This window comes from Apaloderma vittatum, unplaced genomic scaffold (genome assembly GCF_000703405.1).
Source record: "Apaloderma vittatum isolate BGI_N311 unplaced genomic scaffold, ASM70340v1 scaffold18575, whole genome shotgun sequence".
Classification (NCBI taxonomy): domain Eukaryota; kingdom Metazoa; phylum Chordata; class Aves; order Trogoniformes; family Trogonidae; genus Apaloderma; species Apaloderma vittatum.
Genome location: NW_009716572.1, coordinates 1 through 25211, shown reverse-complemented (window position 1 = coordinate 25211; position 25211 = coordinate 1). Strand labels below are relative to the sequence as shown.

The 25211-nt window shown below is 38.3% G+C and overlaps 1 protein-coding gene across 1 annotated transcript; it reads left to right on the top strand.

The window, feature by feature from the left end:
- Positions 1-6999: 6999 nt before the first annotated feature.
- TINAG (tubulointerstitial nephritis antigen) lies at positions 7000-23614 on the top strand (the record flags this gene model as incomplete). The annotated part of the gene is made up of 6 exons (XM_009869587.1): positions 7000-7366; positions 11865-11928; positions 12928-13017; positions 14578-14692; positions 21149-21272; positions 23464-23614. Coding segments are annotated over exons 1-6 (911 nt in total), but the record flags the coding sequence as incomplete, so codon positions are not given.
- Between the last annotated feature and the right edge of the window lie 1597 nt (positions 23615-25211).

Sequence of the window (25211 nt, the reverse complement as noted above, 5' to 3'; positions counted from 1 at the left end):
TTGGTTAGAACTTGGACAGTTACTGCTATGTGGCAATGAGTGCTAAAACAGTTTACCTCAGGCTACTGCAAAGACAAACAAGTGTCTCACAAGGTAGACTTGGTCTGCCAGCTGTCATCGTCTCCCACGGTCTTAGCACAAGCCAGACAGCTGAATATATCTGTAGGGCTTTTTTTCTGTGAAACTGTAAGTTACATTTGATAGCCAGATCATCAGGTTGTATAAACTACAAAAGCTATGTGGCCTCAGTGCACATTATACAGTTTACTCATCTGTGTTTTTGACAACTTGTGTTCATGTGAAAACTCTTCTTTTGCAGCCCTGCATTAGGATCAAGAGCTAAAACCACAGAGTATTTTGAGGCCTGTTTCTGTACTGAGAAGGAATCCATGGCACAAATGTTATTTAAAGCACCATTAAAAAAAAAAAAAATGCTTCCAGTATGCTAATTGCAAAGCAGTTATCAAATCATAAAATATTCTTTCAAGATATAGTCTTACGTACTAGCATAATTAACCCCAGAAATGCACACATTAACATGCCATATTGAAATACTGTTTCTTGAAGTGCTTACTGGTTTTAAAGACGCTCAACATAACACAGCATATTTTCTTTAGAAATAATATAAATGTTGAAATTGAATAAAGCTGTATTTTTGTTGCAAAGCGTTTGTTGTGATTCTTGTTTTTACTCCTGTAAATCCAGCTCCAAGTATTTCAAATAGCTGAGAACAAATGCCCACATCGTTGGAAAAAGAATGCTTGTATGTTCTTAACCTTGGTCTCATTTTTCCTCCACCCAGACACTTCTGTTTTGTGGAATACTCTAGGAATTATTCACATTCATGAATTAGCAATCAGCATGCACAGTGATTCTTCACTGCCACGCAATATTCATAGCCCTTTTTGGCCTGGCAGTGTCTGTGCCAGCTGGTGGGCACAGGCAGAATTAACCAGCCCTACTCATGGTGCGTGTGGAAGAATCACCTCATTCCTCTTAGGTTTCTGCTGTTGTTTTTTGACCCTGTGCTACTCTGACACAATGTCGTCCGAGCCTGGAACTTAAACAATTTGCTTCCAAAATGCATTATAAAAGCCTAAGGAAGATGACTGTCCATGCTTGCATGAGTCAGCTGCCTTCTCCCTGATCCCTTGATCCTCTGAACCACGAATCGCCCCACAGGTCTACGTACGTTCAAGACCTTTTCACCGTGGCTCTGTCCTGGTGTGCAGGAGCATTTTGCCTCCTGACATACTGCTATGTGTTGTGGTTGAGATTAATATTTTAATGAGAATTGCTGCAGCTTCCATTAAAATGAATGCGATGAACTAGTTTATAAAATACTACCATCAGTCGCAACATTACAATTAAAAACAGTTTAAATGGAATAGTCCTCAGGCTGCTCAGCCTCTTGCACTATTGGACCTGGTGTAATTTCAATCCAGCCTGCATTTAAAGTGTTGAACTCTGGAACTGTGAAAATAGGAGCTCAGCAATCCATGAGTCTATACAGGTAAAATATAAATTCTCCCTTGATGCAGAAACACACATGTCCTTCAGAATGTTATGAACAGATTGATAAACATAAAAGCTTTGTTTTTTTATTAGTTTCCTTTCTTAATGGAAATATAATAAGACAGCATAAACGTTAACCAGATGGTGAAAAAAGAATAATTCAGAAAAGCATTTCAGTGAGTAAGAGAGAGAGTTCCTGGGAATAGAAATCAACATGTATAGATAAATATAATAAAAAAGTATTGAAAAACTTTAAAAAATAGATGTAAATTCATACGTATAAACACATCTATAACTACAAATGTGTTATAAATATTGTACAAGATGTAATAGGCTTACCCACCAAAGACCTAATTGTATTTCTCATTTTCAGTAGAGCATTGAAGTGAGAAAAATTCATACTTAGAAACGATGTGATCTCTGTAATTCTCAAAGGTCTTAGTAAGGTTTCCTCCCCATTACTTCAAAGCATTCCTTGCTTGTGGGCAAGATGGTCTATCACCTGGGATAATTTAAACCTAAACCATACCATGTGAATAATGCTTCTGGCTGGATGGGATTTGGGCTTTACAGAAATTAAATTCAAGAAGAGAAAAAAGTTGAATTTGGAACAAATTCAGACCAAAGCAAATCACGGAATCACAGAATCACAGAATGTGAGGGGTTGGAAGGGACCTCAAAAGATTCACCCCCCCTGCCAGAGCAGGCTCACCTACAGTAGGTCACACAGGATGACGTCCAGGCGGGTTTTGAATGTCTCCAGAGAGACTCCACAACCTCCCTGGGCAGCCTGTTCCAGTGCTCACAGTGGAAAAGGTTTTTCTAATACTTTTGTGGAACCTCCTATGTTCCAGCTTGTACCCATTGCCCCTTGTCCTGTCATTGGACATCACTGAAAAGAGCCTGGCTCCATCCTCCCGAAACTCCCGTTTGACATATTTATAAACATTGACGAGGTCACCCCTCATCCTCCTCTTCTCCAAGCTAAAGAGACCCAGCTCCTTCAGCCTTTCCTCATAAGGGAGATGTTCCACTCCCTTCATCATCTTTGTGGCTCTGTGCTGGACTCTCTTGAGCAGTTACCTGTCTCTCTTGAGCTGAGGGGCCCAGAACTGGACACAATATTCCAGATGTGGCCTCACCAGGACAGAGTAAAGGGGGACGAGGACCTCCCTCGACATACTAGCTACTCCCCTGCTAATACACCCCAGGATGCCATTGGCCTTCTTGGCCACGAGGGCACATTGCTGGCTCATGGTCATCCTGCTGTCCACCAGAACCCCCAGGTCCCTTTCTCCTACGCTGCTCTCCAGCAGGTCAGTCCCCAACCTATACTGGTACATGGCGTTATTTTTTCCCAGGTGCAGAATTCTACACTTAATATCATGAAGTCTGCAAGCTAAAGCTATGAAAAAATGAGAAGAGTGAAAGCACAGAGTAACATTTTTTTAAAAGAGTAATAGTACCAGCTCAAGGATATGAAAGGAAAAAACCTGTATCTTAAGGCATAAAAAAATCCTTAAAAGCAGAGGATTAGGAAGTGACTACTCAGCAACACTGAGGATCAGCCTGTTATGAGGATTAATAAGCCCAGCCCTTGCTCACCTGATTGATGTTTGCCTACTCTGCACAGGGTCACTGGCTGCATTGCTGGAGTTGGTGAGCATGTTAATAGTGTTTCATATGAATAAGTTGTATATATCGTTCTTTCAGTATCTCTTTGTACATTTTAAAAGATGTCTGAACAAAAATGAGCTGACGATTTCTATGTAGGACTGCTCTCACTTACCCAAGGAGTAGTATCTAGCCATACACAGGGAAGTCCTAGGCAATTTATACACTAGCCAAGTCAAACACCCCAAAGTAAATGGCACAGAGTATCTTCCAAGATAAGGAAAGAGCCTGCTGTAAGCTATTTTCTCTAGAAGTGGACTAGTGACACTTGCATTGCAGTAATACTAAGCTTAATATGAATCTGAAGTGCCTCTAAGCCTGCTTGGTGCTAAGACCAATGGTAGACACGTGGACAACTTGCTCAGGTTTGGGAGGCTATTTCTGCCTCTGGCCTTGTTGGTCTACCCATAGTCAAGGGAAGAGTTTAGTCCTGGGGTGCAAGCATTCACTAGTGGGATCAGATAGGGCCACACATTTGAGATGAATACCATTAGGTACGTTTTTGCTATGCAACACTAGCACAACACCTCACAGAGCTCTTACTGACAGAGAAATATGGTATGTGACTTCTGCTTCACTTCTAACTGGCTGGTGAGCTTTGAGATGAGCAAGCTCACTGCAAACCGCCTCTCTGAAGCTACATGCAGCCATGTAGAGGCCAATCTGTCCACATTGATCTACACTGACAGCATAGCGAAGGTGGTATGTGGTCCATGGCATGCCAGGACACTGCCATTAGTACCTGGGAGAGAGAAGACATTGTGGGATAATACTTCTGGTGAAGTGGTTTTGTTTTAAAAACTTGTACTGATTTCAGCTATTAACAATAAAGAGTAGTAAGTATAACTATTGCAGCCATTACAAGAGTCAGTAGTTAAATTTCCATTTGAATTCGAAGAAAAGGATGGCTCATATCATTGCAGAGTTTAAATTGGAGATAAACAATTACATGGGTTCTCTGATGTGCTGAGTTATACCTACTGGCAAATGACTGAACTGGGGTCTGGCATCCTGGATTCTTCCAAACTGGCCAAGAGTCTCTTCATTTTCCTGGCAGAAGGCAGCAGTACTGCAATTATCCCTCTGTGTCTGGGTGCAAGGCTTGACATCAGTCAACTTGCAGAAGTCAAGAGAAGCCAGAAAAGTGCCACAGCTTTCTGCCATCTGTCCTGGGAATGACCTTCAGCACCCAGAGATTCTGGTGACTGCTATGTCCTGCCCTCTTAAGGTGATTAGAAAGTAGATTTTTATGATGCCCAGTAGGCTCATTCAGACAAATCAGTGAGACTTTTGAAAGAAAGGCTGTGGAATAATCCTGCTACGGCTTTAAAGAGATTCTTGCACATATTAAACTTTTTGTTTGTTTGTTACTTCACCAAGTGCTCAGTGAGACTAATATTTTAATTCTTGCCAAATGTGTGGTGTTTTCTGAAGCTCAAGGGTAGACATCAGGTAATATTGAAGCAGATACAAGTCAGATATTTTTGTACTTAACTATAAAGACTTGGACTGGGATCCTAAGTCAAAACCTTAGCATAGATATTACACATGGAATAGGTTAATCTTCAGTAGAGAAAATGGATCATTTTTAACTGCTTCTAAATAGTTACAGGTTAAGTCAATGTGTGTTGTCATACAGTGATTGGAAAGCTACTTTTGCTTACAAAGGAAATTATTAGATAAAAAGTTTGCTGAAACGTAAGAAAATAGATAAATGTTTTTTAAAGTCTGAACACATACCAGCAATTGGGAAAAATAGATTTTATTGAATTTCAGCACAGTTTCTTGTGTCGCAAAAAAGAAAAAGCTCTTTAGAAGCACAAGTTACCTTTTCATATTCCTTTAAAAGAAATCACATTCCTGTGTGAACTTGCTCATGTAATTTCCAGGCAAATCCCTTGCAGGAAGTCTTTAAAGTTGAGAATTAAAAACCTCACACTAAACAAAATCAAATGAAACCAGAGGTCTGTAGCTCAAAACACAGATATTCCTATTCACCTAATCTGACTGGCTGACAACATTCATCACATCTGGTATCTTTTTTTTCTTTCTTATGCTTTTAGAGCAAGGAGATAACTTTGTAAACATATTTCTAAGGATCTGCAATAATGAAGACTTACATTTTGCATTTTGCCAGTGCAAATCAGGAGTTATTCTCTTGGAACTGACATGAGGAAAAGAACTGGATTATCATTTCTAGCGAACACTTCACTTGAGTTTCCATGAACATGTGTTTTCTCATTCTCTTTATGTTTTATTTGATGCATTATACCAGTCAGTGACAGACTTAACTTTGTCCAGACTTGTCTCATAAACAAAATTTAATAAAAAAAGCCACAGAGCTAAGATTTATGTTCTATTATGTGATGTACGGTGATTGCATGTAGCTAACCTTGGCCTTTCTATTAACTTCCACACAGAATATTGCTTGTAACAAAGCAAAATAAAAATCGTATGGCCTGATGCAATTTTCCCTGATCCACAGTTCTTTAGCTGTGGTAGGGACAGTGTGGGAGGCAGGTCCAAAAAAAACACTGCTGGCAAGCAATTTTATTAAAGACTGGAACATTTGGATTCCAAACCCCTATATGTACGCACATATACACATATTCTCTCTCACTGTCTCTGCCATTCATGGCAATGCATCCAAACCAGCTGTGCTTTCAAAAGTAGCTGCTCTTTGATGCCATGGATTTCTGCAGCACTAAGCAGCCCAGCAGAGGTCACGAAGGGAAAGATCCAGATCCCCTTCACTTCCTAAGGAACAGTCTGCCATCAGCTTCTGCAGGTTCTTCTTATTTACTACAAAATGGGGACAGAAGAATAGCTGGATTTTGCCCTCTGCTTGTTCAGCTTTGGAGACTTAAATTGTCTTGTAACAGTTTTGCAATTTAGCCTTATGTGCCATCTCTGCTAGGACCTTCAAATTTCTTTGCTGCTTTTTTTTTCTGAATCTTTTAAATTTTTGACAAGAGTGCCATGCATGTTTCTTTAAGTTTGCTGTGCAAAAGCCTGGAGATCAAGCAGTAAAGGCTATTAGACTTACCTTTTAATATCTGCTCTGCTTTTCTTTGTGGTTTTATTAATACAGCCATTTCCCTTTTAAATAGGAATGAGCACTTGTCAGTGGGTATTTATTAGGCTATTTACAACGATTGCCAAGTTCATTTTGACTGAAGAAATTAAAAGATTAAAAGAGTATCTTTGGGTAATAATTTATACTGAATATCACGTAACCTTTTCTCAATGTGCCCATAGTAAAATGGTGCAAAAAGTAGCATATAAAGCTAAACTAGATCACTGGAAACAAGATTAAAATGGAGGATGCAGGATAAGTTTACTGCAATGTTATATTTAGATGAAATTCAGTCCAGGTGTTACATAGTTTCCAATCATAGAGAGAATGTATTAGTCACAGATAAATGAGAACCAAAAGGAAGAGAGCTTTCTTTGACACAGTATTCATTCCTCACATTGTTTTGGAAGTTAAGAGTATAGCACTAAAATACTGGACCCTGTATATTCTCTATATTCTAAAACTTTTGCTATAAACTTTCTCACCCAATGTTTCATAACGCTGAATACGTACTTGTGTCTCTGTTTCCATTATCTCTGTATCTTGGACAAATAAATCAGTTTACAACATGTCTGACTAATAATTAACACATACAGAGTCTTCCTAGACTCTGCAGCTTTCTGTTTAGGTTTCTTTCTGAATACTAACTGAAGGTATCACATCTACAGTAAATGAATATTTATATGATAAAGTGAAATACAGAGAGCCTAAAAGAGGCTGCTAGACACAGAAGGATGTGGCTCAAAAGTCAGCTATTGCTCCTATATTGCATTGCAAGCGAAGTTTGGATGGCAAAGCAGCTTGACTCTAGAAGTTTCCCCCGAGGACTTTATTCAGTTGAAGACGGCAGTTCTGCACAGTGGAACAGGCTGAAAAGGAGTCTGTATCAGGGAAGGTCCTGCAGGGTACGAGGCTGTTGCACAGGACGGAATGATGATTGCAGCTTTAACATTGTCTCCAAAGCAGCTATATGTTACTGTGACCAGTTCTGTGCCTCGGGTTTTCCTGGCCCTGTAGACTGTTGTGGTGACTACTGGGATGTCTGTGAGCACCCTGTTGAGCCTACCAGGTCAGATGAGCCTTGGCCACCTCCAGCATTGGGTAGGTATGGAGAAAATCCTCAGCTGATATTAATGCATCATGATAAAACTATGTTTGGAAGTAAAATTACAGATTAATCTTTAGAGTGTATGCATCCTGAAAATGTGACTAAAGACAGTGTGAACAAAGATACTAAGTATGCAACTGGAGTAAGAATTATGTTTGTTGTTATTTCTTTGTCTCTGAGTTCATAACTTTAGCTTTGGTTAGATCCCATTCCTGTTGAACAGAACTTCTGTTTCACTTGAAACTTCTCAGAGATTACCTCATTGGGTCAAAATTAGTGTAATCTCAACAATTTCAGTAGAACTTCACAGATTAACATGAGATGAACAGTAAGCTCTGATTTTTTGTATCCATCAGTAGAAACAAATCATCAAGAAAACTGAGGGTTATCCTGAATGATAGTGCTCTGGGGTATTCTGCAGTGGTTTTGATCCAGCACAGCTTTCCTGTGGGATGCTATTTTTCCTGCAACAGCTCAGGTGCAGGAGTAGGTGGTTAGAACAAGGATTTCTGGCATATTTTAATTTCTTGCCAGTTAGTTTGTAGCAGAAATTCCTCCAGGACTTCTCTATTTTTTTATGAACTAGAGCTTGCAAAAAAAATACCTCCAAACAGCTGGTCCCTCCTTGGTTCTTACATAGGCCAAATCTCTGCTGTGAAAAAGAGCTTAGAATTGTGGATTTTTAAAGTATGCAGCTTCTTACTATTGGTAGAACAAATTTGGCTGAATATGTGGAGACTGCATCAAGCTTTCAAAAGCCTAAACCCAAGAAAAATACTTTCATGACTTTTTAAAATTAACCATTTCTTTGCCTGCATTCCAACACTCAGACCACAAGCTCTGCAGGAGGCTGTGCTCCTAAGCGAGGCAGGCAGCCAACATCTGATAAGTGGGAGTGACAGAAATGCTGTAAAACAAATCTGATTTTCCAAAGTGTTTCTAATAATCTAAAACATAAATAAAGACATTTGTTTATATTTGTTTGGTGAAGTGGAATATATTATTTCCAACAGATCAGGAGGTTGTTTTGGTGAGGTCTGCATGAACGTTTAGCAGCATTTCTGCTCCAGAGTTGTCAGCGTGCAGGTCTAGTTTGGCAAATTGGTTCATGGAAACAAATCACTACAAAACCTGCAGCAGTTTGCCATGCAGGACCTGCTGTAGGTCTACTTCTGAAAGGTGAAATTGTAGCAGAAGGTTTAGATAAGGGAATAGGTGTGGATAATATTTTTATTGCCTTTCTTAATCCATTTTTTTTTGCATGTGTGTTCATTGTTTTGTAACTCTTGGACTGTACATACTTGCCAGAGGTAGAAAATATGTTTATCTGTTCAAGGAAGTTTATCTGTCCTGTAGGTGAGCTTATATATTTTTTTTATATCTCATCTCACACAAAATCCTGTTTTGCTGATCCTTAAAATGGTTCACGGATGGAAAGTCTGCAGCTTTTTGAAATCTGTTTATTGGATATTTGTTATTTAAGTAATTTAAAAGGTAAAAGGAGAATAATAAAGTAGCCAAAATCACAGGGGAAAAAAGTAACTCTAAAGAAACTTTCCAGAAATGGATCATCTGAGGAACAAGGAAGAGAGAATCCAAGTGGAAGGAAGAAAATGGAGAATCGAAAAGGACCAAATGCTTGAAGATTAAACAAACTATGAAGCATTTGTAGAAATGACATATTATCTGACTTTTAGTAACTGAGACTATGCTTCTGCTTTTGGCTAAAAATTACTTAAGCACTAGAAGACCGCATGTACCAAAGTACTTTTCACCTGGGAGATTTTGATTTTTTCGTTGCCTGTGGTTTTGCTCTTAGTGCTTCCTGAGTTATATTTCTTTAAATAAACTAATAAATGCTTTGTATGGACCAGAATGAGCAGCAATAAAACTGCTCAGTGTTTTATTTCTGCATCCTCCTCTATTCACTGTTTTACTGCACAGCAGCAGTAAGTTATGCTGTGACTTCTTCCACAGGTGTGCACCATGCTGAGGACCAGTCTTGATTTAATTATGTGGAACTGCTTTGACTCTGCCTTTATGAACCCAGCATTCAATATATTTCAATGGCTTTCCTGAGTAGTTTCAGAAGAAACTGTACACATTCCTGCCTTAGATACTGAATACAAGTTCTGGATTTTTAAATTATTATTTCTATTTTATTTGTTGTTATTAGAAGAACTGTTAGAGTTTCATTTATTGTCTGTATTTATTCAGTATTTAATCTTTTTTTTCAATTACTCTGATGGTACAAAAAGCCCTGTCAGAGATAACACACTGGGTGCCACCCTGGTGGTGGTATAAAAATTACGTATTTGCTAATTGCTTTTATGCTGCACAGTCAGGATCTGATCCACAAGTGAGTAAACCAGGAGACGTTTCACTGATGAAAGTATTTTCACCAATATTAGGGGCAAATAAAGCAAGAGCTGTAAGGGTATAGGGACACTGAACCTGGAGGGAAGTCATCATTTATCAGATACTCTTCCTTCCAGTTGTGATTTTCACATCATATAGAATGGTTTAAGATCACTGAGTCCAACCGTTAACTTGGCAATGGCAAGTCCACCAATAGACCATATACGTAAGCACCTCATCTACACATCTTTCAAACACATCCAGGGATGGTGACTCCACCAGTTCCCTGGGCAGCCTGTTCCACTGCTTAGCACTCTATTGGTGAAGAAATTTTTCCTGATGTCCCATCTACAATATATATAATATATAATGCCATTCATAAAGTCACCAGACTGCAGCTTCAAAGTAATTCATTTCCCAATTAATATATTAATATTCCTACTTAATATATTCACAGCCAGGCAATCTCTCTCTGTCCTAATGCAAACAGTGCTTCTTAGCTTACATATCTCTGCCATGTGCCACTGACACTTCAGGCAGCACTCCTGGCCCTCTAAGCCTTAATTTCGCTAGACTAAAGAAACAGTGTGTTTTTAATCTTCTGTTCCCTAAGCATGCATTATTAGAAAGTCTTTCTGTACTTGTCCAGGTTTGCATTTTATCTCAGGCACAGGCAGTGAGGCCTGCCAGCATGCTCCAGGGTGTCTCCGAGCTGTTGCTCAGATGCTGCATAAGTACTTTTTTTCCTCAATATATTTGAAATATCTTGTTTGATGCCTCCTTCCAGCTACTGTCTGATGCTGACTTTGCAGCAGGCTGTGAGCAGCCATGACACATAAGTAATTTGCTTCCGGTATTCTCTGAAAAATGTCTCGGATCTTGGCTATATTAGCTATAATTAGAGCAGACACTGGGCCTCAGACTGCTTAGGTGGGATGTCTCTCACCTACGTCTGTGCTAGCTAACCTAGCCTGCTCTATGACTAACAGGGAAAGATAGACATTTACAACTAATTCATGAGCTCTAGTCCACCCTCGCACTTCAGTGTGAAATTAGCTTTTTCTCTCCTGCGGGTAAAGGAGGTCTAGGCAGCTGAGGCATATGTCTACGCATGGGCAGACAAACTCCAGCCCTTGCCGTGAGAAGGGGAGGATGAGGAAAAGACCTGATATAATGCAAATCAAGTCAACACTATATTTATATGAAATATTGGTTTAAGCTTCTTAAAAATGGGGGGGAAGGAGAACATGGGGATCCTGGCTCCAAACTCGGTTAGTAGCAGAAGGAACATGATCATAGAATCTTAGAATCATTTAGGCTGGAGAAGACCTTTAAGATCCTTGAGTCCAACCATTGATCTCTACCTGTAGGCTCAGCAAAGGAGAACAGGTTGAAAACCAAAGATCCATGTGATAAGTGCACAATGTTTGCAACAGACTTGATCCAAAGCCCTGCACAGGCATTCTGGATCTTTCTTCTACTGAAGCTTTGACAATCAAATGCACTGGAAAAACAGTTTATATGGAAGATCTTAGAAGACACACAAAGCCTTTTCTCATGGAAGTGTTATCGAAGGAAAAAATTAGAAGGCATATATTTGTTTAGGTTTTATACTGGGTTTTGGAGAGTGTATGAAACACACATTTTCCTTGAAATGTGTATTATCTATTTTTCAAAGAGGAATTAAACTGGAGAGGAAAAAATAATATATTACAATAGGTTTGGAATAGTTATTAGTTTTTTTAATTCATTAACTGGAAACATTTATTTCTATTTTGATTTTTATTAGCAAATTATTTTTTTCTTAAAACTGTATACTTTTAAAATTTATTACTCAAAAATAACTTTATTTGAAGAATTATTTTTATTTACATGTAAGATAATAGTATTTGCGCTGGTATTTTGAATCTATTGCTGATTTTATTTACTACGAATTAGAATGTGCCTGTTAAAAATTAAAATACATCAAACTACTTTCACTGCTTGGAAAAACCTGGAAGTAGATGTTGCCAACCTTCAACTAAATAATTGATGCATACCACATACAACAAATTAATTCAATAGTGGCAAAAGTTTTAATTCACTTCAAGAATTATTATTTTTTTTTCACACATCTATATGTTATGTTGGCAGGTTGTTATAAAGATGGCCGATATTACGGAGAAGGAACAGTAATTAAAGACAACTGCAATTCCTGGTAACGTTTCAGAGAAGAACAAATTGAATTTTATTTAACATATGTTATGAAACAGGAATTAAAATAGTGAGAATACTTAAATTCATATTAAACATGTAATCAGATCAAAATGGCTGGAAGAATAGTGCTGTATTAAGGTGCTGTAGAACTAGATTACAGCCAACTTAGAAGAATGGCAAGAGGTCATTGGGCTTTCCAATCAAGAAATGAGAGTATTAAAATCTCCTCCCCATTGGCCTAATTCTGTTCCCACTCAGTCAGTCTGCTGACTCTGACCTGAGATAAAATGGTTTCAGCTTAGACTTGGGCATTGACCTGAACACAGGCAAGACAAATATTAAAGTTCAGGGAATTATTTTCTTCTGTTTCTTTCGCACGAGTGATGAGACTTTACACTATTTCATAAGGGACTACCATATGTATGCATATTTAAGTAGAAAAGGGATGAACTGTTTGAGCACTCCTTTCTCTGCCTTGGGAGACAGTACAGGCAGGGGATGTTTGCTGCCAGCCTTTGCAGTCGTGTGCCTGAGGCACCTTGCTGCCTTGCCTCTCCAAAAACCAGCTCTGCACCTCCAGCCCCAGGGCAGCCCGGAATGCTCCAGCAGTGCCCAAACAGGGCTAGGGCCCCCACTGCACTGAGGGGCCTGGGCACAAGGTGTCTGTGGCCACATGGCTCCTTTCTGGGTTTCCAGAATGAAAATCCTCAAAACAGCTCATTTATAAGACATAGTCTTTTTTTTCCACTGGTTTGGTCTCACAAAGATAGAAGCAAAATTTTTCAAATATAACCTTTCCCACAAGCTGTAAACATTCCCACTTTGTTGCAGTTAGGATTCATTAGGAAGTGAAGTAGTGAGAATTAGCACTGTGTTTTCGTAAATACTATGTGACATTTTTATTGTTTACAGTTTTTTCTCCATCTTTCTTCTGCTGTTAAAGTGCACACTTTTCATTTGACAACTCATTTTCTTCTCATTAATATTCTTACCCTTTCAGCACCTGTTTCCATAGTCTCTGGAAGTGTTCAAAAGAAGTATGCCTTGTTCGCCAAGACTTAATTCAGCGCATTAATTCTGGAGATTATGGGTGAGAACACTTGTATTTTAAGGTTTTGTTGTAAACCAGTGTATTGCTCATTGTATGGCAATTACAAGTTATGCAGTCCTCCCTACCCCTTCCTCTTCCAATTGCATTACAGCAATTGACAGTAAATGTACATCTCTGAAAGTTTCCTAAATCTCTGGCAGATTATAGTGTTCTAACAGAATAATACTGAAAGTCTCATACTGGTAGTACTTGATGTTGTAAACGTCTACCCAAAATATTCTCCAAATTTAGTACTTTGTTTGTTTTATTTTTTCTCACAAATTCATCTTCCCCTATTCTTCATTTAATATATTACTTCAGATAGATATTTTAAGCCATTTTTTTTCACCTTCCTGAAGAGCATTTCTTTCACGTAACAGGACTCTAGGTAACATGGCAGGGGAGAAGATGGGCCAAATGAAGACCAAGGTATCAGAACTTGATAGAGCTCAGTGCTTTTCTTGCAGTCATTTCTCCTTGTCCCCAGGATTAGGGATAATCTGGTACCTGGTGCCTTGTGGCACTTCAAACCATTTACAAACACAGATATGGGAGATGGATCCCTGGGAGCTGAGGTGTTAAATTCACTAATGAAACCTGCCCAGATTTTGAGCTGTGACTCAGTGCTGAAACATTTTGTACTTCATGGGAGACATTCAAACAGTGAGTTAGGACAGACAATTAAGTTAGGCACTTGAAGCTCTTCACCTCTCACCAGTGGTAATGGTGAGCTTTGCCACAGGGTGATTAATCCCACCTGAGATATGACTCAACTTCGGCAGGTGCCTGTAGACTTCACTAACTACAGTCAGACTGAGAGCTATGAGGTTTCTTATTTGGGCAGCATGAATCCCACCTCCTTGTTCCGCATACAGAAGCAAGAAAAAAGGTGGTAAAGAGAACGCTTTCCCCTGTGGCTCAGTTCCTTTCAGTAATGATAAGTTTCAGTGTGTTCCAAATGTGTATGGCTGTAAGGTACTAGTTTTTCTGTTGTGCATACAGTTTTGCAGGAGTAAAACTGCGATCTGAGTTTAGTTTATCTGAGAGTAGGGAGGGAATAATTAAAATGTCATAGAGACCCCTTTCTCTCAACCTGGTTATTGGTTGAGCTTTCTGCTGGGTTCAACAGGGTCTCACTGCTGGTGCACTAGAGATTGAAGGTAATGTAACTCACACACATGAAGCCGTTAGTTGTCTGTGGGCATCTGGTCTGGAACATAATTTGAGCACAACTTCAAGACCACAGTAGTTGTTATGAGTGAGCATCTTGTTTTGCCGTATTTCTCTGAAGCATTGCATATTAAATCTCCTGCAGGCTGATATAATGTTGACCTCAGATCACCTTTTAAAATACTGCTGTGTTGCTTCACGCTACACATTTGAAGTGGAAGAGCCTGTACTAAATATTTTCTCATGCATACCAAATACCAGGTTTTGAAATGTAATATGAAATATTTATTTCTGGATGTTATTGTTAGTGCATCTCTTACAAAGAACCAAGATATTGATGTGTGTCATATCTTTAACCTGGGTTTTGTTTGTTTTCTATCTGTGAGGAAGATGGAAAGCTGACAACTACAGCCAGTTCTGGGGAATGACACTGGAAGAAGGTTTCAAAAAGCGCCTGGGCACCCTCCCTCCATCTCATTCCTTGCTGAATATGAAAGAAGCTCCAGTAAGTGTCATGTACAATTTTTTTTTTTAAAAAAAATTAATAACATGGAAAAAAATCAATGTGGACAATTATGATTATGAATCAGGTATTTAACACTAAATGCTCCTATGTTGAATATGAAGCTCCCAGAATAGTTCTCCAAGACATAGAGTGTGATGCCCTATTGATGGAAATTAGACAAGGAGGATGCTAAACCTTGGAAAGCTGTGCACCAATATTAACTTATCATTGTAGATCAGCGGTGGTGGAAATGTTTGGTATTGGTCAAATGGAAAGAAAAATAGAATCATAGAATCATAAAATCATAGAATGGCCTAAGCTGAAAGGGACCTTAGAGATCATTTTAATCCAGCCTCCCTACCGCCAGGGGCGCCACCTCTCAACTAGATCAGGCAACACATGGGGACCGAACGGGAAATAATGGGAAGCAAGGGAAAATGAGATGATTCTCTACTACCAACTTTCTAAACCTCTTGGCCATGACTATTTTCATGGCATCTAAATTAAATTTCCTATCATATATTTATGCTCAAATTATTTCTGTTGCAATTAAAGAAGAAATGCAGAGTTACTGAAAGCAGAGTAAATTTTTAAATGCATTGGATCAGCTACTTAAATTCTTTCTGTAATGAAGACCCCAAATTATGGAAATCGTAGACCAACTACACTACCATAGTGAAATTAGAGATACTGCAACAATAAGTAGACAGATCCAAAGTTTGCAAATGACATTAAATATAATACATTAACTATAATAATTTTTTATCTTTGGCTTCTATGTAGTTCAGGCAAGTGATGTCATTTGATTATCTATTTGAAGTCAATTGTTGATGCTTGCCATTCAAAGTCAATAGTTGATGATTGCTGTATATGCATAGGGCTTTCCACATGTCTGTGTGTTTCCACATCACGAAAGGCCTTGTGGGGACAGCAGTGTAAACTACCACTTGACAGGGAATTTGGGAAAGAGGGGGAGAGTCATGTGCCTCTGCAACAATTTTAACAATCCTAACCCTTTTGCTTGATGCAAATTGTTATTTTGTCTCACACAAAGTAAGTTCCCTTCACTAGCGTGGTAAGGCATTGGGTTGTGGCCCAGGTCAGCTAGCTTGCTCAAAATTACGTTATAGAGGGTTACCAGAGCAAGAAGTTGACAGAAGTTAAGCATTGGTTACTTGCTAGACTACACAGCCAAAGAAGGATTGATTTCAGCTGAAGATGTCAAGACAAAATAAGACGATGACGTGCAAGAGTCTAGTGCATTATTTAGGTATCTGCCACAAATTATGGGTTAACTTCATTGAGGTTTAAGACAGTCAGAGCTGATTTGCTGTGATTGTCTTTTCCCTTGAGAAATGCAGTGTAATTCTTATATAGCAGAAGCAAAAAGTAGATATTTTGTACCTATCTCAGAGACTGACATCTATGTTACTAAATATCTAGCTAGGTGAGACAAATCCCACCTAGGAAAACAAGAAAGGGAAGGTTACAATAATTACAATATTTCCTCTTTTACGTTCAGTTTGCTGTAGCTGATTACTCAGCGGTTCTGCCTATTGAATCATGGTTATTAAGCTTACTGGATCTTCTTTGTCTGCTACACTACTTACAGCCTTTGTTCCACTGATACATTTCTCAGGCATATTTTCTCTATTTACTATCTTTTTATGGAATTTGTGAGCCACAACTTTGGCCCTGCCAGACACCTAAGGAACTTCAATGTGTTCAGAAGCCCAGCTTTGCATGCATTTAGCCCTCAGGAAGTCCTACACATTGCTGGAAACATAAGCTTTGAACGAGTTTCTAAGAAATCTTTCTCTCTACTTACAGAAGCTAAAACCATAAAATAATAATCTCTGTATGGCTTTTTCATCTTCTGGTGAATTCTTTGAGCTTGCAGAAAATCGCTCTGAATTGTACTTGAGCCCGTCTCCTACCTATGGCTTCTCTTCAGAATTGTTAGAACTTTCTTGCTCTTGCCCCAGTGGTTTCTGTCTTGGCTATTCTTGATGTAAAAATATTTTTCTCTGATGGTTCCTGTGAATTTCCAAATCTCCCTGATTCTGTCTCCTTCTACACTTTTCTAGAAGAACATAATTTCCTTAGTGGCTTTATTCTGCCTTGGGAAATTTCCTATCTGCCACAATTTAGAACTTCACAAAAAACATAAAAAATGGTTTTCTTCACTTGTAGCCAGCTCTGTATGTACTATGACTGCATGATCCAGCAATTTCATAGCTCCATATGTACTATGACTGCATGATCCAGCAATTTCGTAGCATGGATTGAGCTCACCAGGAGCACATCAACAGATTCCTCCAATTGGCAAGCCAACAATAGCCATGGAGTTAACTTCTAGGCACTTCTTAAGTACCTTACCAGATTTCCAGACACACTTGCCCCTGCTTTTGCCTGTCACCGATATTTTGTGAAGCATGCTAACGTATTTAAAAAGTCCAAAGTGGTAAAAAACAAGTGAGTTTTTATGACAGTGTTTTCATTAAACTTCACCTGTAACTAGGTGACAGCTCAGAAGAGAGTAAAAAGATATGAATGACGAAATTCAGAAATAATGACTTTTTAATATTTTTCAGATAGATTCTTCAAACTGTAATGGCTTGACCTTTAAGTGACTTTGCTGAGTACTGCAGTCCAAGGTACTAGTTAGTTACTGTGGATAAATTGGCAGTAATTAAATATTCATTCATTCTCTGGGATTATTACTGCCTTTCCCATTTTGCAAGTGAGAAAACTGCAAGTCATTTGCCCAGAGTCATATATTTAGTTGATAAAAAATGCTGCAATTAAAGTTCAGTTCTTAGCTCTATCTTGTGCTGACCTGATTAAAACCTAGTTGCTTTGCTAATATAGAAAGAAAACCATAGCCACTCATTCATTAAATGAAACTTTTATTTTACTTCAAATAAGACTCATTTCTTCAAAATGCTACTGGTCTACTATTTAGGAAATGAATTACAGGATTTGGTACCTAAAGGCTTGCTGTGTTGATTATTTTCTGTCTTTTGGGAATGCCTGAAAAAAGTGTTTTTGTGTAGAAGGGGCTCCTTACTCGATTGTGTAGAAAAGACAACTCAGGAATGTAAAGCCCTTCTATGTTACCCACTTTATGTCTATGGAAAAGTCTTAGTTCTCAGCAGAGTTAAAAGGTTTGGTTGTGGAGTACAGGGTTTTTAGTTGTTTCTTTGACTGTCATATCCAGCTACAAACACAGCTGTATAACATTGTTTCAAATCAAACAGTGTGACAGAGCTACATGTCTTCTTAGAGAAAACAAAAACTTCTTGAAGAAGTTTTTTAGAGCTTTTAAAATCTCTGCTATTTATAAAAGACATTCGCAATAACGTGATGCTAGTGTCTGGAAGGTAGTTTAACATGATGGCATGTTTATAACACATAAAAGATGATGATACAGAACAAGAGCTATGGGCTCTCTGCTGCAGAATACGTCTAGATCTGAACACAGACTGATAGCTAAATAAACCACTAAAATTTTTGTGACTTCTGACGTAGTTGAAGCTCACAGTAGTGTCATGTGTGTTATCTCAGAAGGCATTTTGAAAATGTCTGCAGGAGATAGTGTAATCATTCTTGAAGTTCTGTGTAGCATAAAAATAATTTTCATGTCTTTAAAACACACTGTGGTATATACACTTGGTGGTAATCTGTCATTACAGGTTCTGGCAAGGGGTGCACTGAAATGGCAGCACCTGCTCACAAGGCAACAAGATGCTCACTTAAGTGCCACCTTACAAGAAAATGGAATATATAGTTCAGTAATAAGGCACCATTTTGAGTTAAGAATCAAAGAACTCATAAAGACAAGGTGAATGTATATAAAGAACACCAGCTCGTTCTCTGATTTTCATAGTAAAGAAGCTCAGCAGTTGTAGATCTCCCTCTTGCAAACTGAATGTCATGCATGCACATTTTGTGTTCACAAAGCAAGTGATGTCCAGAACATTTTTCCTACATTCAAAAATATATTGCTTTCCCTCAGAAAAACTGTTTCCACATTTGGAAATTCAGCAACCTTCAGCCTTTTTTTGCTCTGATGGGCCATCTAGCCTTTCTGAAGAAGTGAGAGCTGAAGTACAAGTGTTCTTTTATACCCACTTACCTTCCTGCTTTAGCAAGACTGCTAGCTTCACAGCATAGGAAGGTTTAAAAATAGGTTGCTAGTCATTTTACTGATTGCATTGTGCTGTCTGATGCTGGTCCATGGAGCATACATTGAGAAACAATTGTCTAAGACTTACTATTTGTCACAGAACAGTAGTGCTTCTTTATATCAGGGTACCATTTTCTCAGGCAAAAAGGAAATATTTCTGGCTACAGGTCAATCCTGCATTTCTAAATGATAAGACTGAGGTTTAATGAGAGATATACTCTGGGATTTACAATATGAGGCTATTAAATACATTGGCAATAGTTTAGAAATATGTGAAGTAATGCATTGTCTTAGACCTAAAAATCTATTTAGGTTTTTGCTTTTCTCTACTGCCTTATTTGTAGGATTTTATGTAAGTGTTCATTGCCCACATCAGCGTGCTAAACAACCTTTGCCAAATTTAGTTTGTTTACTGGTTGATAGTGAGAAGTTCTATGCAAACGAAATGCTATTTGTCTGGGATTTTGCCTAAATGGTTTATCTTCAAAGTAGATCTTGTGCTTATGTTTGCTCATTGATAAGGGGGCCAGTTAGCTCAGTGGTTTGAGCACGATGCTGACAACAATGACCTGCACCGAGGTCGTGGGTTTGATTCCCGCTAGGTCCCCATGTGTTGCCTCGTCTAGGTGGCGTCCTTGCCCACAAAAGGGAGTTTGGACTAGATGATCTCTAAGGTCCCTTCAAGCCTATGCCATTCTATGATTCTGTGATAATGAAGATAATGATAATTTGGCAAGATATTCTTTAAATTAGCTGTTGCCTTCTGTGTGTCGTTTGAGGTTGCAAGTCCCACATCTCTAACAAGCCTTCGAAAACCAGATTTTTGAATGTGATTAACCAAAATATTGAGAATAATATTTTAGTGAGATTTAAAAGATCACTGGCTTTTTACGGGGTGGAGGTAAAACTTTTAAAATCACTCGTGTGACTTGACAGCTTGCAGTATAGTTTCATGGTTTTTAAGACTCACAGCCTGCATTTAACCACATGGTCCTAGAAGCACTTGAGAGTTGCTGGGTCTGGACATGTACACAGACTGTATCAGTCTGTCTGTTGGGGCTGTATTACAACCTAATATAAGATACAGCCCTGGGGAAGAATGTTTTTTTTTTCTTACCCACTTCTCAACCACAGGTTTCCTGTGGGAAATCCAGATGCAGAAGGTAGATGGAGGCACCACTGTCTCCCAACACGTTCAAAAAATTATCTGGATATGGTAAAGTTTAGTTGCTGAAAGACTCCTGCAACAGTTCCAAAGAACTGGCCCCAAAGGTTTAAATTGCCTCAGTTAAAGATATGTAGTCTTCTAAGTCACAGAAACAATTTAGAAAAATAGTGTATGAAGGACACACAGAATTAGAAGACTACGTAAATCAAAGTAAAATGAAGGAATCTGAACAGAGTTGTGCTTCAGGGTATGAGCCTGCTTATAAGAAAGAAGCACCAGGGAACGTTTTGTTTAGGAACAGATATTTTGTATATTATATTTTTGTCTGGAACAGATGTTATCAACAATTGTTTGAGGCAAACTGATAGAATGGGTAAACTGATATTGTAATTCTGGCCATTTCTATTTTCCTGTGCAGCATAAGCAATCATTTCATGAAACTCAACAGTAAAAAAAAAAAAGATCAATGGCTTTGATTTGTTGAACACAGAGCAGATTATCAGAAGTTGTAGCAGATGGTTCTTGCTTATGTGGATATTTGTGCAAAGCCTGGAAGACATAAACTAAGGCTGAGGGCTGAAGATGCCAAAAGTGTCTGTCCAGATCGCTTTAGTGAGCCGACCATGAAGTCTCACCAACTCAACATCAGATTGCAAAGCAAAAGGAAATTCACTGACTTTTGGTTCTGGAATAATAAGTTCTCGAGATTGGAAAACCTCTGTGTAAAAGACAAATCAATGATAGTTTTTACTGACGGCTCCTCCACGGTAACTGAAACTTCCTACCTGCAGCCACATGTCAAGAAGAACAGGGTAACATGTATCTAATTTCACTGCTATTCATAGCAGAATCATTTTCTTTCCAAAAATGTCAGCTGGATCATAATTAACATGTTTCATTCAGAGAGAAAATGGACAGCTAATTCAAGCTGGCAGTTGCGGAGCTCTCCTTTGCAGCTCAGCTAATAGACAGCCACAGATCTCAATGTTTTAGGTTTTCTCAGTTTAAAAATTAAGAACTTTATAAATACAATCAGGGTAAAATTTAAGAAAAAAAATAGGAATTGAAGCATATACAGATCTCCTACATTTTGTTTTAGGGACACTCACTTCCAGAAGAAAAATTTCCTGCATTTTTTGCAGCCACTTATGCATGGCCTGAGTGGATTCATGATCCTCTGGATCAACGAAGCTGTGGAGCATCCTGGGCTTTTTCAACCGCAAGTAATATCAACATTTTTTTCCATTCAAAACTATTGTTGATGTTAGATGTGTGATGAAAATTTGTAATGATTAGTAATGAAGTGATTTCAGCCTGCTGTTCACTTTTTATCATCAAACAGGAACATTTAAAACTGCTACAACTTTCCCTCTAAGCTGCCCCAAAGTCTTAAAAAGTCAATCTAAGCTGTAGAACTTTGTTTGCTTTTCGTAGGTCTGTGTAACATAAGGAGATCTTTTTGGTGACAGAAGGTAGAACATGAACTGACTAATGCACTTGATCATAACTAGTAGAATAATTTTTAAAATAATTGCATCCCTTGGTTGCCCAACTACATACTTGAGAGCTCAAAGCAGGTAGGCTTTGGGTTTTTTTAATATGTATTTATATATTTGTGCATTTGCCATTGTCCAACTCTTGCTATTCAAGTAAATTAGAGACAATCTTTTCAGTAATTTAATAAGAAGAAAACACTGAAACTGCTCAGGTATTTGTGGAATCAACTCTTTTCAAATCTGGCAAATAAACAAATGCCAGTAATGCAATTCAACCTCATGTGCTACTACCTCTGCTTTTAAGGAAAACGCACACAAGTGTTTGTGTTACTTTCTCCAGAGAAACTACAGCGAACAGCTATGTTCATTTTTCTAAAGATGCAGTAAATCTCAGAAGCTATTAGGATATATAAAGGTAGAGACAAAATGCAATCAGTCTTTATGACTCGATCCAGCCAGTGAGTCCTCACAGGTCCGGGTTTTTGTAACTGCTTCTTTAAATCACAGCGGTTGGAGAAATAAAGGAGAATTCAAGTCAATTAATCCCAGGTTCCTGCCAAAGCCAGACAGAACACACTCCATTACCAATGTGTCTTGTCCTGTGCAGTTTTAAAAGGGAAAACCAGGAGAGCTTCTAACAGCTCTCCTGACAGATTACTGCAGAGACAAACAAGCTCACTGCTGGAAAGGGTTTCCATGTATTCAGTCTAAATCTTCCTTTTCATAATTGAATTAATTATCTTTTGATTTTAATTCACAGAATTATTTTTAAAACCAAATATTGTGAGAGGCCTTCCCATGTTGTTTAGTGCATATAACATTTTTAGTCCTTCTTTGTAAGATTGCTGCTCAGTGAATAGACAAGCACTGCTGTACTGTTTTATCTTGCCATGAGTAATTTCTGTAAGTATTCCAAAACTTCTCAGTAAAAAAGCTTTATACATATGAAAATAAATTCATTACCAAGTGACACCTAACAAAAGCGCAAAACATCATCGTCAGTTGCCGTCAGTAGATTGACTCTTCTGAAGTCTTAACCAAAGTTTGGTGGAATTAATGTTGATTTTGACCAGGCTTTAGATTTAAAGGGCTTTTTTTTAATTTTAATTTCAGGTTAAAAAATGAAGGGTTGACAATTATAAAAATATAAGCACAGGTAATGACAGGGATTGAGGCTTAATAAGTGTTTCATTGTCATTCATTAAAGAGAAGCAGCTTAATTTCACCTACAATTTAACTAGCCTAGTCCGCCTTTGAATCAGTGCATAAATGTATCAGTACCTAGAATTGTGACTATCTAATTGAGTTCAGACATCTCAAGTGCCTATCCCAGAAGAACAACTTTGTGTTATAATCGAAAAAGGTCCAAGGAATCCCACATTTGCATGTTAATATGAACATTTCCTAATATTATTTCCAGTCAAAACAATGCATAATTTCAGTCTTGAATTTTCTTATTCATTGTACATGTTCATTTTTGCCTTTATTTCTTCTCAAATAACAGAAGGAAAGGTAGGAAAGGAAGAAAGGAGTTTTGGAGATTCAGCTATAGAGAAGTGAAGGAGTATTTGCGTCTTCTTCTGAAGTCAACCAGGGACAAATATGCATTTACAAACATGGTAGAGAATATCAGACTACATTCTGTAAATGCTTCGTCTGATGTTTAGGTATATGAACCTTTATGATAAAGAGTAAATCTACACATTTATAATATTATGGCAGAGATTCTCAGGAGGCATTGCAGTTTCACAGCCCTCTCTCTTGAAACTCAGTACAGATTATACCTGTATTGATTTTTTAAGATATCTGCACAGACAGAAAATATTGAGGTTGTATTCCAGTCCCTCTTTCACAATAACGAGTGTGAAGTTGTGAGAAATTATTTGGTTTTGATAATGAAAAATTTATTTCAATACAGGTGTTGCAGCAGACAGAATAGCAATTCATTCTGAGGGAGAGTTCACAGACAACCTTTCTGCTCAGAATTTGATTTCTTGTGATACCAGAAATCAACAGGGATGTAATGGTGGAAGTATTGATGGTGCTTGGAGATACCTGAAAACACATGGGTAAATATTTCATCAGTTTAGATTATTTCTAACTTGAAGCAGTTGCTTAAGTTACAGTGTTGTTTGTGTTATAATGATTTCTGACCTTTCAAAAAAGAGGTATTTATCTCTGTCTGACATCAGATTAACTTTACTACTTCACCAGGACTATCACTCTCTTTCATTTACACCTTCTTTAAATCACCTTCATGAAGTCCATGAACAACAAAGCATTCCCAAAGAAGTAAGGACTATGTTGAATGAGGGCTCTCAGTGGAAAACCTCTATAACCACATCTAGATATTGTCATTAGCTGTAACACAGCTGGGGAAAGCAGTTCCTCTAACAGCGAGACAAACAAGAAAGGGGTTTTTTTTAAAGGCAAAGACATTACTGTAAATGAACTCAAAACTTCTGTGGTTCTTGGGATATAAGATGTTCATGTTACACAACCTTGAATAAGCAGCCAGTTGCATTGAGGCAAGATACTGAATATTCAAAAGGATTAGCTATTGTCTCTGTATAAAGCAATTTGTAAACATCCTATCCCAAGCTTGTGCCAGAATACAACACTGTAGCAAGGACTATACCTAGATTCTTATTTCTTTAGGCCAGACTAAACCAAGTTAATAGCTCTCAAATTCCACATGAACAGCTAGAAGCTTTTTAAAATTATATGTAATAGTTTACAGATTCACAAAATGATTTAGCTTGGAATGAACTTTTAAGGTCATCTAGTCTAATGTTCTGCACAAAGCTTAACCAAATCCAAAATCAGATCAGATTGCTCGCACCACATCCCTAGTCATATTCTGAGTATCAATCAGGGTGCCCTTCTCTTCTCTAGGCTGAAGAAATTCAGCTGCTTCGGCCCTTCCTGGCACATTGTGTGCCATCAGTCACGTGGACACAGTATAAAAAGCAATCATTTTGCACTCGGCAAGTGTACCAAACTATTTCTGATCTGACAGCGATTTGTGTTGTTATGACGAGAGTTTACACAGTGTATTCTTTTTTGTTCTGTCTCAAGGTCTAAACATTAAACAAGTTTTGACCTAAGTTTTGGGTGGGAGACCCTTTAGTGAGCGATTAGAGTGGGCAGGGATGGATTCCACCCAGCAAAGCCCCCCTCAGAGCCTCATGGGGATGAAGGCAAAGGCTTTCTTCATTAATAAATGAAAGTTACGACTTAATTTTTTAGCAACATTTTTCTGTAACTAGAAGAACTGGCTCCCTTTAATCATCAGCTCATGCTCTTAAGAGGGTAAATACAACTCCTTCTCACTTGACTGCACGCCTACCTCTTGGTTAAGGCCAGGAGCCCAGGAATTGACAGTGCAGATAAGATATCTGTTTTGGTGGCTATTATTTCCACAACAGCTGGAGTAAATTATTTGTAGAGGAAAAGCTCCAAAGAACACTGCAATAGGAGAATCTTATATTAACAGTAAGAGGAGGTCTAGGGAGAATCTCCATCCTTTGCTGGATGCAGAGGGAAGCACAGTGACCACCGATATGGAAAAAGCTGAAGTGCTTTATGCCTTCTTTGCCTCAGTCTTTAAGAATAAGACCAGTTGTTCTTTGAGTACACAGCCCTCTGAGCTGGAAGAAAGGGATG